Source organism: Anomaloglossus baeobatrachus, chromosome 3 (genome assembly GCF_048569485.1).
Source record: "Anomaloglossus baeobatrachus isolate aAnoBae1 chromosome 3, aAnoBae1.hap1, whole genome shotgun sequence".
Taxonomy (NCBI): domain Eukaryota; kingdom Metazoa; phylum Chordata; class Amphibia; order Anura; family Aromobatidae; genus Anomaloglossus; species Anomaloglossus baeobatrachus.
The window spans coordinates 29035061-29051298 of record NC_134355.1 but is presented as its reverse complement, the minus strand read 5'-3'; the positions used below and the strand labels follow the sequence as shown (position 1 = coordinate 29051298).

At 46.5% G+C, this 16238-nt stretch overlaps 1 protein-coding gene across 1 annotated transcript in view; it reads right to left on the bottom strand.

Annotated features, from left to right (window-relative positions):
* LOC142294903 (calpain-2 catalytic subunit-like) overlaps nt 1-16238 on the bottom strand; it is a 62709-nt gene that overhangs the window by 30740 nt on the left and 15731 nt on the right. Inside the window, exons 3-7 of the mRNA XM_075337967.1 lie at nt 12478-12596; nt 11952-12085; nt 5936-6095; nt 2567-2641; nt 2387-2472 (exon numbers count right to left, since the gene is read on the bottom strand). Of these exons, the coding sequence (XP_075194082.1) occupies nt 2387-2472; nt 2567-2641; nt 5936-6095; nt 11952-12085; nt 12478-12596 (574 nt within the window). The remainder of the gene's footprint in view (nt 1-2386; nt 2473-2566; nt 2642-5935; nt 6096-11951; nt 12086-12477; nt 12597-16238) is intronic.

Here is a 16238-nt window from a genome sequence, read left to right as displayed (position 1 = left end):
GCTGAATGTCCTGGGCCATTTTTTAGTTGTTGCTGTCCCGCTGTGAAGCACAGATCGCTGTGTGTGACAGCGAGACAGCAACAACTAAATGTGCAGGCAGCAGGAGCCGGCTTCTGCAGAGGCTGGTAACCAATGTAAACATCGGGTAACAAAGAAGCCCTGTCCTTGGTTACCCGATATTTACCTTTGTTACCAGCCTCCGCCGCTCTCACTGTCAGTGCCGGCTCCTGCTCTGTGCACATGTAGCTGCAGCACACATCGGGTTAATTAACCCGATGTGTGCTGTAACTTGGAGAGCAGGGAGCCAGCGCTAAGCATTGTGCGCTGCTCCCTGCTCTGTGCACATTTAGCTGCAGCACACATCGGGTTAATTAACCCGATGTGTGCTGTAACTAGGAGAGCAAGGAGCCAGCGCTAAGCATTGTGCGCTGCTCCCTGCTCTGTGCACATTTAGCTGCAGCACACATCGGGTTAATTAACCCGATGTGTGCTGTAACTAGGAGAGCAAGGAGCCAGCGCTAAGCAGTGTGCGCTGCTCCCTGCTCTGTGTACATTTAGCTGCAGCACACATCGGGTAATTAACCCGATGTGTGCTGTAACTAGGAGAGCAAGGAGCCAGCGCTCAGTGTGCGCTGCTCCCTGCTCTCTGCACGTGTAGCTCCGTGCGGTGGTAACCAAGGTAAATATCGGGTTGGTTACCCGATATTTACCTTAGTTACCAAGCGCAGCATCTTCCACGCGGCGCTGGGGGCTGGTCACTGGTTGCTGGTGAGCTCACCAGCAACTTGTGTAGTGACGCTCCAGCGATCCCTGCCAGGTCAGGTTGCTGGTGGGATCGCTGGAGCGGCGCAGTGTGACATCTCACCAGCAACCTCCTAGCAACTTACCAGCGATCCCTATCGTTGTTGGGATCGCTGGTAAGTTGCTTAGTGTGACTGGACCTTTAGGTGGATTCATAATTGGATTAGTGATCAGACCCAAAGAGTGGTCATAAATGGGTGCACATCTAGTTGGAAGAATAGCTCAAGTGGGTTACCACAGTGCTCTGTCCTGGGACCTGCGTTGTTCAACATCTTTATCAATGATTTAAATGAAGGAATTGAGGGTAAACTGATTAAATTTGCTGATGAAACACAGTAAGGAGAGTTCGCTAATACTAGAGAAGAGAGAGAGAGGATTCACAAAACTAAAACTCGAAAATCAACAGCACGTGTTAAAAAGACTTGAGTATACTAATACATCACAGACTGCACAGGAGTCATGACAGTGATGCAGCAGCAAAAAAGGCAAACACAATTCTGGGATGTATTAATAGAAGCATACAGTCTAGATTAAGTGTAGTAATTATTGCCCTCTACTCTTCTTTGTCAGACCTCATCTAGAATACTGTGTCCAGTTCTGGGCACCACATTTTAAAAAAGACATCAACAAACTGGAGCAAGTTCAGAGAAGAGCAGCCAGAATGGTGAAAGGTCTACAAACCATGTCCTATGAGGAATGGTTACAGGATTTGGGAATGTTTAGCTTGCAAAAAAGAAGATTGAGAGGAGACCTAATAGCTGTCTACAAATATTTCAAGGACTGTCACACTATGGAGGGATCAGCACTATTCAGTGGGCTGAAACTGGTTAAGAGGAGACACAGATTAGATATTAGAAACAACTTTTTGACAGGGTGATCAACGAGTGGAACAGGCTTCCACAACAGGTAGCGTGTTGCCCTTTATTGGAAGTTTTCAAAAAGAGACAGGACAGACAGCTGTGTGGGATGATTTAGTGAATCCTGCAGTGAGCAGGGGATGGACCAGATGACCCTGGAGGTCCCTTCCAACTTTAACAATCTATGATTCAATAACTCTTTGCCAATTTATTTATTTACTTCTACAGCACTATAGGGATGCAGACAACATGTGTGATTCCAACTAATCACAGACGCTGTCACACAGGGTTGGGGCGTGGTCTGACTGCAACCAATCACAGATGCTGGGACTGACGGTGGGCGGGGGAAGCAGTGAATATTTACTAGGGTTAATGAGCAGACTTGGAAGCAGTGTTACAGCCGCGCTCTAATCCCCCTAGCCCTTTCTACCAGCATTTACAGCACAATGTTCGAGCCCTCATAGACTTAAATGGGGTTCGGCATCTGGGCAGATGTTCAGGTTTAAGTCTGATCCCAAACCAATTTTTTTTTTATAGTCTGGCTGGAGCTGCCGAACCCAAAAATTTGCGGGTCAACCCATCTCTAGACATGGACCAACAATGATGCATAAGGCTAAACATCATGCACACTAGTGGTGGTGAACGAGTGACCAGTTTGCTGTGCCTATTGCCAGCTGTAGTAAGAATATCTACATATGAATGATATTTCAAAGAAATCTAGATCATACTTATCATTCCATTTTCCGGTCCATTCTTCATTACCATAGGGATTCCTGATTTTGATGAGTTGTTCCTTAGTTTCACCATAAGTGACCTTCAAAGAAAACATCACAATGTATTAGTGAAAATAAAACGGTGGGATTATAATTTCCATGGGCTAAGGTGAAGTGTGTGTTGTAGTTTCTCACCTCCTCCACTCTGATGATGGAGTATAGATGTTTTCTACTGATACTTGCACTGAAACCACTTTGATCAGGAGCCGTCTGCAGAGAAAAGTTGATATGATTGAGCATCCTTGTTTGGATGACTTATATGAAACAACATGCAGTTAGTGTTGCCCACGTAACAATATTTTTTACTGACAAATTGGTAAACCATAATGAATCAATAAGATTATAAAGGTTATACATGTCTACAGCAAATAATGCTAATATGAAGACTATGGTTGCATTCAGTGTGCACTGGAAAGTGATAATTACAATCAAAATTATCTATATAAGTTTCTTCGGACTTGAAAAAATCATGGACGCCTGACATTTTTTTTATGGGCAGGGTAAAAATATGCCCTAGTTCTTTGGACTGTCATGTTCTTTTAATTGATATAAGAGTAGCTGTCACCAGAAAGTACAGATGTTGATTCTTTCAATTTCATTTTATTCAGGTCGACGCGTTTCAGAGAGCTACAGTCTCCTTCATCAGGACAAAAATTGGTTGTTTTTTCTTGAAAATTTTTCTGATGAAGGAATCATAGTATTATAGAATGGTAGACTTGGAAGGGACCTCAAGGGCCATCGGGTCCAACCCCTGCGAGTGCAGGTTTTCATAACTCATACCAGCTATATGTTTATCCAGCTTCCGCTTGAAGATTTCCATTGATGGAGAGCTTACTACCTCCAGCGGTAGCCTGTTCCACTTTCTGACTGCCCTCACTACCTCCTGTGGTCGCCTGTTCCACTCTCTGACTGCCCTCACTACTTCCCGTGGTTGCCTGTTCCACTTTCTGACTGCCATCACTACTTCCCGTGGTTGCCTGTTCCACTTTCTGACTGCCCTCACTACTTCCCGTGGTCGCCTGTTCCACTCTCTGACTGCCCTCACTACATCCAGTGGTCACCTCTTCCACTCTCTGACTGCCCTCACTACCTCCGGTGGTCGCCTGTTCCACTCTCTGACTGCCCTCACTACTTCCCGTGGTCGCCTGTTCCACTCTCTGACTGCCCTCACTGTCAGAAAGTTTTTTCTAATGTCTAATCTGAATTTCCTTCCTTTTAGTTATCTCCCATTGCTTCTTGTACTTCCTTGTGCTAATGAGAATAGGGTAGTTCCCTCTGCACTGTGACTACCTTTCAGATATTTGTAGACCGCTATTAAATCTCCTCTCAGCCTTCTTTTAGAGGAGATTTAATAGCGGTCTACAAATATCTGAAAGGAGACTGTAGCTCTCTGAAACGTCGACCTGAATAAAATGAAACTGAAATAATCATCTGTACTTTCTGGTGACAGTGCGGCATACTCCCAATTTCCTTATCTACTCTTATATCACAACCATCTTGGGGCAGCGGCAGACGCCATCTCTGAATGCTTATATAGGGGTTTGTGACTGGCACAACCCTAATAGGTGAGTTCCTTTACCTTGTATTGATCCTTGCCCTACCTGGTAAGACCCTATCTGCGCTTTTTATCCTTAGTTTCACATGTTCTTTTAATTTTTATTTTATAAATAATAGTACATATAAAAATAAACTTTGAAAACTCTCAGAGAAATCTGCTTGTTTCTGTGCCAGGAATGATCATTCATTTTCAAAATTCTCAATTTTCAGGTTAAATCTGTATTCAGTGAGGACTTTCCCATTACTGAGATAGGAGATGGCAGTTGGTACTGATAAAATTCTATGGAAATAGGAGAGGGAGGAGCTAGAGGCAGAGGGAGGAGCTAGAGGAGCTGATCTCCTCCTTCCTCTTATTCCTCTAAAGGCCACTTTACACACAGAGATAAATCTGCGGCAGATCTGTGGTTGCAGTGAAATCATGGACATATTGTTCCATTTGTACACAGCCACAAACCTGCCACTGATTGTCCACAATTTCACTGCAACCACAGAACTGCCGCAGATTTATCTCTGTGTGTAAAGTGGCCTTTAGTCCATTAGCTGAGGGAGTCCATCCAGAAATTATGGGTTGTCTTGTAGTCGGCAAAACCATCAATAGCACTAAGACAGATCAACAGGTTCAACAATAGTAAGGAAAGATTTTGGCTTTATAGATAAAAAAAACATGAACATATCCAAAATAATACTTCTCAATATTACACATGCACTGTGTCCCGCACTCATGTCTGCACTCAGATATCATACTTTTTGGAACTTCCTGTGATTTACGATAATTCAGCTTACTGGAAAAGTATGATATATATATATATATATATATATATATATATATATATTTATATATATATATATATGAAGTTCTGTTGCTATCCATGTTATGTAAATAAAAGCTTATAACCTGACTTTAAATTCATCCATTGGTTTTATAAATTACTCTTTTGAAAGCTGAAACCCTCACAAATTTGGTTTAGGTTATGAAAATAAAGTTGCTGCAAAGCTGAATATTGATCATTTAATGAACACAGAAAGGTCAGATTTTGGCAAGACAAAAGTTTTGTTGCCTTGACATATAATGCACCTAATCCAATTTTACATCCTCACCTGTGCTCACTAAATAATCGGTTAATTAGTGGGAGTGTATAAAAAGAAACCCAGCACCCCAGACCTTCAGTTGAACTGCAACTTGACCTCTCACAACATGCCAAGATAAAGACAGACAAGGGAAAACCAAAACTCAGACACACTGCACACACTTGGGAATAAACAAAGAGACAGGAGGAAAGCAAGAGCAGGAAGGTAGCAACTAAAGACAACAAGGGTTAGCTCCCCAACTGCACTCAGCAATAAGTTCTACAACTATAAGATAGTCTGAATGACACCACTTCACCAGAGTAGCTAAGGTAAACTATAGCTGGCACAGATGGATGGATCTAGCCAGCATACATAGGATAGGAGCAGATGAGATTGGCTCCCCCACAACATGTGATCAAAAGAGACTAACATGAATCCTGGCAGAGATTAATTCTTGCTAGACTGCTTATGAAGTACCACTCAGTAGGTTGATCCCTGCCTGCATTCATCACAGAGACCAGAGAAGATATGGGACGGAGTGTCAGAATCTGAAGTCTGAACAGATCCCAAAGCCACCATGACAGCCGGCAAAGTTTGTAAAAATCTCCATGTGACAAGCCCATAGTGTTAAATAGGACTGCAAGTAACAGCTACTATCTGTACTCTGTGTTATCCATGGGGGTTACATTTGTTTTTCTTTGGTAGTTTTAGGCAGGGAGTGTAGAAGGTGAAGAAAAATAGGTCTTGCAACTTGGCCCCCTGATCTTTTTTGACCCTAGCAATGCTCCTGCCTCTAGGATATCTGATTTATTATATTTAACATATATTATATTATATATGTATATTTTGTTAAATAAATGAATACTAGATACAACTTACTGAGTTACAGCCAACAAATGACTTTTGCCTTAGTGCCGTCTGGATCTTTTGGAACAAGCCATCTGGAGCATTTATGAATTTTTCACTGACCCCACCAGAGAAATCTGCTAGTGCTTCCATAGTTGTAGATGACACAAGGTTTTCATATGATCCATTAATTCTGTGAAGAAAAAAAGTTGTAGTATTTTAGGTGAAATGAGGAGTGACTCTAAATAAAATGCTGAAGAGGAGAGTGATGGAGTGAGGAAACTTTAAGCCACCATGGGACATTTTTCAAAAAGGCTTCCCTCCATCTATACAGAACATGAATGTCCATTTTTAGTTGCTTCGTAATTGAGGTTGAGTGTCATTGGAGTTCAGTTGGCCATCACACCCGATCCCTGTGAACTTCTTAAGGCTTTACACACTGTGACATCGCTAGCGATGTCGCTAGAGATCGCACCCGCCCCCGTCGTTTGTGCGTCACGGGCAAATCGCTGCCCGTGGCGAACAATATCGGTAGTGGGCGTCACACGGACTTACCTTCCTAACGACGTTGCTGTAACCGGCGAACAACCTTTTTTCTAAGGGGGCGGTTCGTTCGGCGTCACAGCTACGTCACACAGCGGGCCACCAATAGAAGCGGAGGGGCGGAGAGCAGCCGCATAAATGTCACTCCCACCTTGTTGCTGGAGGACGCAGGAATGCTGTTGTTCGTCATTCCTGGGGTGTCACACATAGCAATGTGTGCTGCCTCAGGAATGACAAACAAACTGCATCCAGAACGAGCAACGATATTTTGAAAATGAACACCGTGTCAACAATCAACGATTTGGTAAGTATTTGGGATCGTTAGCGGTTGCTCATACGTGTCACACGCAACGATGTCGCTAACGAGGACAGATGTGCGTCACAAATTCCGTGACCCCAGCGACATCTCGTTAGCGATGTCGTTGCGTGTAACGGGGCCTTTACCTGTTGACATTGTTGGCACTTCTAATTTTTAGTCTGGTAATTAGAAGAGACTCAGGGATGCCGGTAGGGGATGATTGCAGGGTTCTCATCCACTGGCCATAGACTGCCAACATGACCATTACTCCAGGGTCATACAAATCTTTTTGACTCTAGTAGCAATATTTGTTATCAGTGTTAGTGATGAGCAAACATGTGGAGATTCGGGTTCGCTGAACCAGCATGCCCCCCCCCCCCCAAAAAAAAAGGGTTTGGAGGTCAAACATGACCCCAAAAAATAAACCCCACACATGTCAATGGGGAGCTGTCACACTGAGTTTCACTGAAAACTCGCTGAGTATGGTTTCTGTGGTGCCTCTGAGTTACATAGGTAGGCTCGGATGTCTACTAGCTGGGTGCTCATTAATGGTCGGACTAGCAATAGTTAAGCTCTGCTAGCCTGCTGGTTACCTCTGGATCACATGTGGGAAACCTAGCACAGTTAGTCCTGGCCTTTATAAGATGGAGAAATCTGTCTTCCTATGCCGACTATAGCTTTTGCTATTCTGGTCCATGTGCTGTGTGTCCCAGTTTGCTGGAGATTATATTGTGTGCTGCTTGGAGTTGTTGTGGAATTCTCTCATTGTCTTGCTGTTCTATCCCTCCTCTAATTTTGCTCCCTATCACTTGTTGTCTGATACATCTGTGTCAGTGTGCTGCGTGATAAGAGTTTTGATTTCCCCTGTTTGTCTATCACTGTTGGTGTTCTTACACTCCTGTCTCGCCCCCCCCCCAACTGGGGTACAAAAGGAGGGGGTATTAGATCAGAGCTTTTCTGCGGTGGCTCTTTAAGTGCCCACAGCTGCTCTGTAACCTTTCAACAAGCTTTATTTAGGTGACCAACCTGAACAGGGACCGAACATACAGTCAAAAGTCCGTGTTCAATGTTCAGCACCGGACACAAGATGTCCAGTCCGGCCCTCAAACTTTACAGTTCGGGTTCACTCATCCCTTATCATTGTACATGACTCGCCCCAGGGCTATGGGGTACTTGGTCCCGGGCGGTGTACTACTGTGATGAGTCACTCGGTGGCCGTTGCCCGGTTCCGTGACCCTGGGAGTCGCTTTAAAAGGGGTTATGTACAGGGGATTATTTAATAAAGTTTACATTGTGATGCCACTTGCGGGTTGCTGTTATGGAGGTAGAACCGCCGCTGCACAGTCTTGTGGCGCCACTGAGGCTTCCGTCGCCACAGAGATATTGCACCTCAGCCAGAGGTGTGGTATACCATCCTTGGTAAGAAGGGGGTCATCTACCGGTCCACAAACAAAACACACACACCAATTGTTAGGACACACTGGGTCAGGGTTTAAGGCAGGCACCCACTAATGCTGAGAGTAGCAACCAGTATATCTGGTCCCCGGGGCCTTAAGTCCCATTCACTGACCTGAAGGGGTGGATCCTACCAAGAGGGCATGTGGGAGAAGTCAGAGAGTAAAGTGTGAGGAACTAGGAAGTTCAAGTCAGTCAGCATGTAGCTGTGGAGGAGGAAGGAGCTCTGTGGAGTCCACAGTTCCGGTCAGACAGAGGTATTCTGGGAGAGAGTGAGGAGTGAGGAGGTGGGCTGTCGGGAGAGGACAGTGGAGAGAAAGAACAGAAAGAGGAGAAAGTTCCTGGTGAAGATCCTGGGGCCCTACTAGGCCCAGGTGACATCGAAAGAAAGGATCCCAGGGCCACGGAAGGGCATCTTGGCTCGTGACCTGTTCCACTGAAAGATCGGGTGGAGGGATCTGGCTGCATTCGGGGACGGTCGCTAGACTGAGGGAAGAAAGACATTTCCTCAAAAGTAACACCGAAGGCCCGGGGGTGGTTGCAAGCGCCCAGGGCCACAACCCACCACAGATCCCCGATGAAGGGGGCAAGATACAACTGCGGTTAGCCCCCTTTGTACAGGCCCTGTGGTGGAGGCCAAGACCAGCTCAGCTAAAACAGTCAAGGCTAAGAAGTCAGTCAGGAAAGAGACACAGGAGGGGTGCACCGGTATTGACCTCTAAACTACTTGGGATAGGCGGAGGCCCTTGACAGTGGATCCCAGCATACTGTGGGCAACCGGACAGCTGCCGAATTGAGACCAAACAGTGAATAAAGACCTTAACTGCAAGCCTTGTGTCTCTTCCTTTATACCGCCCTGTCGGCCCTGCACCTCGTCCACAAACACCATAGACTTTACCAAGCACCTAAGGTTGTCCCGGGGTACCCGCTCTACCTGTGGAGAGCAAGAAACACCTCAACTGCCATAACATCAGCCCTGGAGGTCCCTTCCAGCAGCTGCGGCTCCATAGCTGCAAATTACCACAGGTGGCGTCACAAACATATTATAAACTTTATTATCATCTCCCCTATACCGCCATTTTAATTGACTCCGCCAGGGTCATGGAATCGGGCCCCGCCACCGCTGACTGCCCTGGACTAGTCCGGCCCGACACTGAGTCACCTAAGGCCCTGGGGTGGGCGAGTCAGTCTCTCTGCTGGGACTGATGTTGACGGCAGCCTGGATGTTGGGCCCTCCGCAAGTAGGGCCGGGGCCCCATGGGGTAGGTGATAGAGTTAGGCACGGAAAGACGTTAGGCCACACAAGGGATTGCAGTGTAACTGGTTCTCCTTACTCAAAGCAGTTGGATGGCTGGTACCCGGAGGAAGGCTGGTTCTCAACGCTGGTTCCCTTAGTCCCAGTGCCGGGTTAGTGACCTGGTGTCTTCTTTCCCCTGCACCTTTCTCGAGTTGGTGGGTCCCTGTGGCTTGGAGTGTCTGGGGGTCCCCTCCTGGTAGTCTCTCAGTCTCTGGTCCATACGGCGGGCAGTGTGAACCCTGTAGGGTCGGTGTTCCGTTCCCTGGTTCTCCCGTTACTGCTGGTGCCCCTGGACTTCTAAGGTCAGTGAAGTCCTTGATGGTCCCCTCACTGTGCAGATTTTTTCAGGTCTGCCTGGAGCGTTTGCCTGACCTAGTGCTCTGTACCCCGTCGGTGCTATGGTTCCGGCAGTACTCCACCGTACTCCACCGGCAACCACACGCCTGGGCCCTCAGGTCACCGTTACACTCTCTTGTCAGTGCAGTTATGTCCGTCTCCTCTCACTTTCACTTATTAACTGTCTGTCTGTCCATCCCCTCCCACCTGGTTGTCGTCTAGTGGACTGAATCGGCTCCACCCCTTGATGGCCATCCATTGGGTCCAACTCTAGTGTGTCAACAGTCCTTGAGAATGGGGAAAAACTGGGATTTTAATGTGTTTCGCTGTTACTAGCACTGGTCTTCCAGGTTTCTGGGGGTAGGCCCTGCATCTTTAAGAGGATACACTACCTTGTAGCTCCCTGATGGCTTCAGAGGCGCTACATACACACAGGACAAAACATCAGAAGCATCTGTGCAGCCACTGCAGCTTCAGTCACCACAGGGATACTGTACCTCACTCAGAGGTGTGGTATCCCATCCAGGATACGGAGGAGGTCAAAAAGCACACAACACTCTCAGTTAGCAGCTCACCACTGAGACAGGGTTAGGGTTTGGTGCCATTAATGCTAGGAATAACCACCACTGGTGATGGCATCTCCTGACCACTAATTCAACCAACCCGGGGGATGGAGAGTACCTGGTGAGAGGACAATGTAGGGAGTAGGGAGTCAGCCAGTTTTACACAGGCAGAGAGAAGGAAGCAGAGCTGCAGGAGAGAGGTCCTGGGGATGGGAGGCTGGAGGAACTTGTCCCAGGACCAGGAGTGAGAGGGAGAGAACCGAGGCGCAGTGGAGGAAAGGATCCCAGAGCCCATAAGAAGTGTTCACAGATATCAAAAGTGAGGTGGAGGAATTTGGTCACAGAATGGGGACCCAATCCCTAGGCAAGTGGAGAAGAACCTATGTACTCTGCTAGTAACACCAGAGGCTGAGGTGGCTTTATGTACTGAGGCCAAATCCGTACGCGAATGCGCTGGAAGGCGACCACAGAAGGCCAAGTGGCTCAAGCTTCAAGCTAGCCCCAACATTGTCCACGGTCACCAGCTCAGGGCACTGTGTGCGAGGGTGCAAGGCAGGAGGGAGAAGCCAGCGCAAGGAGACCAGGATAGGAACACTGGAAGGGTGCACCGGCCTTGACCTCCGAGCTACTCAGGATCGCCTGAAGCCACAGCAGAGCTCAGTTCTCCGACGGTGGTCACTGAGATGTCGTGTTACCTTGAAACCTGCTTCAGTGAGTAAAGAACTTTGACTGCACCCCTGTGTCGCTCCATCATTCCTCTGTGCCTCCGACCCTGCACGCTGTCTCTCCCACACCATAAACTACTACCCTCAACCTCCCTGGGGCCTAGCTCTAACTGTGGAAAGCTGTACCAACCAAGCTGCGTCACCACCTGCCCCAGAGGACACCTCCCGCAGTGGCGGCTCATACCTGGCCGTATACCACAGGTGGCGTCACAAAACTACAACCCCCATCATCCCCCACCAACCCCTTTATGACATCGCCGGGGTCATGGACCATGTCTAGCCGCTGTGACATCCCTCCTACACCGGCTTGGTAACGAGTAACCCCCAAGGCCCCGGTGGGCGCGTCACATCACAATTTTTAAATTTTTCACTTATTTTTAAGCATGGTGTTACTCTTTGCAATGTTGACAGAAAGGTCTTTAAACACTTTGAATCTCCTATAGATTTAGAGGTAAATGATTAAATTCTGAGGTCAGCTACCACTAGGGGGAGCTCACTGGAGGTCAGTGCACCATTGAGTTCATCTGTATATATCTGACTTTAATAATCGTTCTCCGTGGCAGTCGCAAGCAGCTGTATTGTATAATTTACCCTATGGCACTGTATTGTTCTATAGGTAAGTAATTTCTATATTATGTGTGTGGAGGGGTGATAATGATGAGATGTGGCATCCATTGCATTTCTTCACTTTTAGACCATAGAACCATTCCATCTCTACTATTTATATTCTGAACCATAGATTGATTCACAATTTTACTTTCTCTTGGCACATCTACTGTACACTTCCCCAGATTTTTCCCAGATATGTAGTATTTATATCTATTCCACTTACTTCGCATAGGCTTTTTCCAGGAGGGAACTCCAGAACTCATTAGACGTTTTAGATATTGCAAAATTTAACTCATGATCCAAGAGAAGCAGCAAATCATCAACAACCACTTCCACCCATTGTCCGTACTGCCACAACTGCAAGAAGACAGTTTCTCTTGATATACAAGTATGTACATTGAACACGTTCTGTTAGTGCTGACAGTTGGGTTAATTGTTGGCCCAAACTGTCTTCCGATAGGAGCCAGTACAACAATCAGCTCATGGGTCTCTGAAAATACAAATACAGCTATATTGTCTAAAGACAAGAAGATGAGTGGGTGCTCTTCTGGAAACAAGTTCCTTCTAAGCTGGGGCATAGCCATAACAAATACAGTCCCACCCATGCCTTGATGTCTGTTGGTTCGTAAATATCCTCTTACCAAATAGGAAGAAGCCTGTATTATACTGTACATGGCTCACAGTGGGTGGAGGCTCCATTACACACTTTGCATTGTGATCCAAAAGCTTTACACTTTTAAGCCATTTACCTTAAAACGGAAGATTCCGGCATAGTCCTTGTCAAAAGATTGGTCTAATGGAACCACACGGGCCAGGCAATCTGGATTTGTTGTGAGGCATGCGATGGATCCGATGACCCAACAGTCACCTGTATGAAGGGAATAGGCAAAGGGTTATAGGGAACACCTACTTTTGTTCATATGGGATTACCCCCAAAAAATATTTATTAAATAAAAGAAAAGGGAGAGTAAGGGGCCCTTTGCACGTTGCGACATCGCACGTGCGATGTCGGTGGGGTCAAATCGAAAGTGACGCACATACGGCGTCACTGTCGACATCGCAGTATGTGAATCCTTTTTGATACGATTAACGAGCGCAAAAGCGTCGTAATCGTATCATCGGTGTAGGGTCCAACATTTCCATAATGCCGCTGCAGCGACAGGTACGATGTTGTTCCTCGTTCCTGCGGCAGCATACATCGCTTGTGTATGAAGCCGCAGGAGCAAGGAACATCTCCTTACCTGCGCCCGGCCGCAATGAGGAAGGAAGGAGGTGGGCGGGATGTTTACGTCCCGCTCATCTCCGCCCCTCCGCTTCTATTGGCCGCCTGCTGTGTGATGTCGCTGTGACGCTGCACGACCCGCCCCCTTAGGAAGGAGGCGAGTCGCCGGCCAGAGAGACGTCACAGGGCAGGTGAGTGCATGTGAAGCTGCCGTAGCGATAATGTTCGCTACGGCAGCTATCACAAGATATCGCTGCTGCAACGGGGGCGGGGACTATCGCGCTCGACATCGCAGCATCGGCTTGCGATGCCGCAGCGTGCAAAGTACCCCTTACACTGGTGGATCGGCACCGATCAGAGGAATAATAGAATTCTGTTCAGTGTCTGAATAAAGCAGCGATCACGCATGCGCAATACCACTGCGTCCAATCACTATGGTTCTTACAAAGGTCCAATAAAACAGTAAATGGTATAAAAATTAAAATAAAACAAGGAAGTGATTGAGTGTGACAGACAGGCAAGAAATACCTTTAGAACAATTTATGAAAAGAATAAGAGATATGCGTTTCAAAATTGGACAGACAAATTCCTCATTCCTGGTATGTGTCTTAGCAATACAGTAGACAGAGATTAAATAGATAAAAAAGGAGGAAAATAAAAATCACGCACTGACATCATGGGCTCACCGGTCAGTGCATATAAATAATCTAATATATACACCATGTTCCAAATTATTATGCAGATTGGATGTAAATGTCCTAGCGATTAATAATGAAACACATTGATGTTTTTTTGTCTCAGGGTTCTTTGGATCACTAAAATCAGTCTCAGATACCTGTGATAATTAGTTTTCCAGGTGAGGCCCAATAAAAGGAAATCTGAATGTTCCACAATATTAAGCAGGCCACAGATTTCAAGTAACAAGGGTAAGAAAAAAGGATCTCTCTGCTGCAGAAAAGCATCAAATAGTGCAATGCCTTGGACAAGGGATGAAAACATTGGATATTTCACGAAAACTCAAGCGTTGATCATCGTACTGTGAAGAGATTTGTGGCTGATTCAGAGCACAGACGTGCTGCTAAAGGCAGAATAAGGAAGGTTTCTGCCAGGCAAGTCCATCCGATTAAGAGAGCAGCTGCTAAAAAGCCATTACAAACCAGCAAACAGATATGTGAAGCTGCCGGTGCCTCTGGAGTTTCTTGGATCTTAAGGTGTAAGATCCTTCAAAGACTTGCTGTGGTGCATAAACCTACTATTCGGCCACCCCTAAATAGTGCTCACAAGCAGAAACTATTGCAGTGGGCCCAGACATACATGAAGACTAATTTTCCAATCTTGTTTACTGATAAGTGTCGAGCAACCCTGGATGGTCCAGATGGATGGAGTAGTGGATGGTTGGTGGATGGCCACCATGTCCCAACAAGGCTGTGACGTCAGCAAGGAGGTTGAGGAGTCATGTGTTGGACCGTAATCATGGGGAGAGATCTGGTAGGCCCTTTTAAGGTTCCTGAAGGTGTGAAAATAACCTCTGCAAAGTATATAGACTTTCTGACTGACAACTTTCTTCCATGGTACAAAAAGCAGAAACGTGCCTTCAGGAGCAAAATGATCTTTATGCATGACAATGCACCATCTCATGCTGCAAAGAATACCTCTGTGTCATTGGCTGCTATGGACATAAGAAGAGATAAACTCATGGGGTGGCCACCATCTTCCCCTGACCTTAACCCTATAGAGAACCTTTGGAGTATTATCAAGCAAAAGATCTATGAGGGTGAGAGGCAGTTCACATCAAAACAACAGCTCTGGGAGGCGATTCTGACATCATGCAAAGACATTCAAGTAGAAACTCTCCAAAAACTCACAAGTTCAATGGATGCAAGTATTGTGACGGTGATATGATATCAAAGAAGGGTTCCTTTGTTAACATGTAACTTGGCCTGTTAGGATGTTTTGGATAGCTTTTTATTTCAGTGAATGTCACCTCCTAATGCTGCAAACTCCACATTTTCAGTTCTTTAAAATATATAAAATGTATAGAAACTCTACTGTGCCTAATAATTTGGAACAGGAAGATTATACTGTTATCATTGGGAGGTTTCTTCAATAAAATTCGATGTATACTCTAACGGGTGATGACTTTTATTAGAATGACTGTCATTTGAACCGACCACTTAGGAAAATCAGAGAAAAATGGAACATGGTGTAAAACTGAGTGTATGAATGTTTGTGTGTACGTCCGCTAAACGAATCTGCACGGTTGGATGCACAATCACAAAGTTTTGCAAAAGACGCCCCATTTGACTCAGAAAACGTCATAGACTATGTTTTGAGGGGAAATTTAACCCTCCTCTTTACAGTTATTCGCCAAAAAAACCTGCTTCCATTAAAGTCAATGGAGCTGGGAGCCACAATGTAGCCAGAACTTCAGAAGAATGTTGGCGTGTCGCAATGCGCAGCCACGCCCTTGAATGGAATGTTGGTATGTCACAATGTAGCCAGAAAAAGAGACAGACACACACAGACAGAAAGGCAAAAAGACAGACAAAGAGACAGACAGGGAAAAAGACAGACAAGGAAAGAGACAGACAAGGAAAGAGACAGACAGAGATAGACAAGGAAAGATACAGACAGGGAAAGAGACAGACAGAGAAAGAGACAGACAGAGAAAGAGACAGACAGACAAGGAAAGAGACATAAAGACAGAGACAGGCAAAGAGACAGACAGACAGATAGACACAGACACAGACAAAGGGGCACTTTGCACGCTGCGACATCGCAGGCCGATGCTGCGATGCCGAGCGCGATAGTCCCCGCCCCCGTCGCAGTGGCGATATCCTTGTGATAACTGCCGTAGCGAACATTATCGCTACGGCAGCTTCACATGGACTCCCCTGTCCTGCGACCGTCGCTCTGGCCGGCGACCCGCCTCCTTATTAAGGGGGCGGGTCGTATGGCGTCACTGCGACGTCACACGGCAGGCGGCCAATAGGAGCGGAGGGGCAAAGATGAGCGGGATGTAAACATCCCGCCCACCTCCTTCCTTCCGCATATCCTACGGAAGCCGCAGTGACGCCGGTAGGAGATGTTCCTCGCTCCTGCGGCTTCACACACAGCGATGTGTGCTGCCGCAGGAACGAGGAACAACATTGGACCGTCGCGTCAGCGTAATCATGGATTACGCCGACGCTGCACCGATGATACGATTACGACGCTTTTGCGCTCGTTAATCATATCATCGAGCCTTTACACACTACGATGTCGCATGCGATGCCGGAAGTGCGTCAT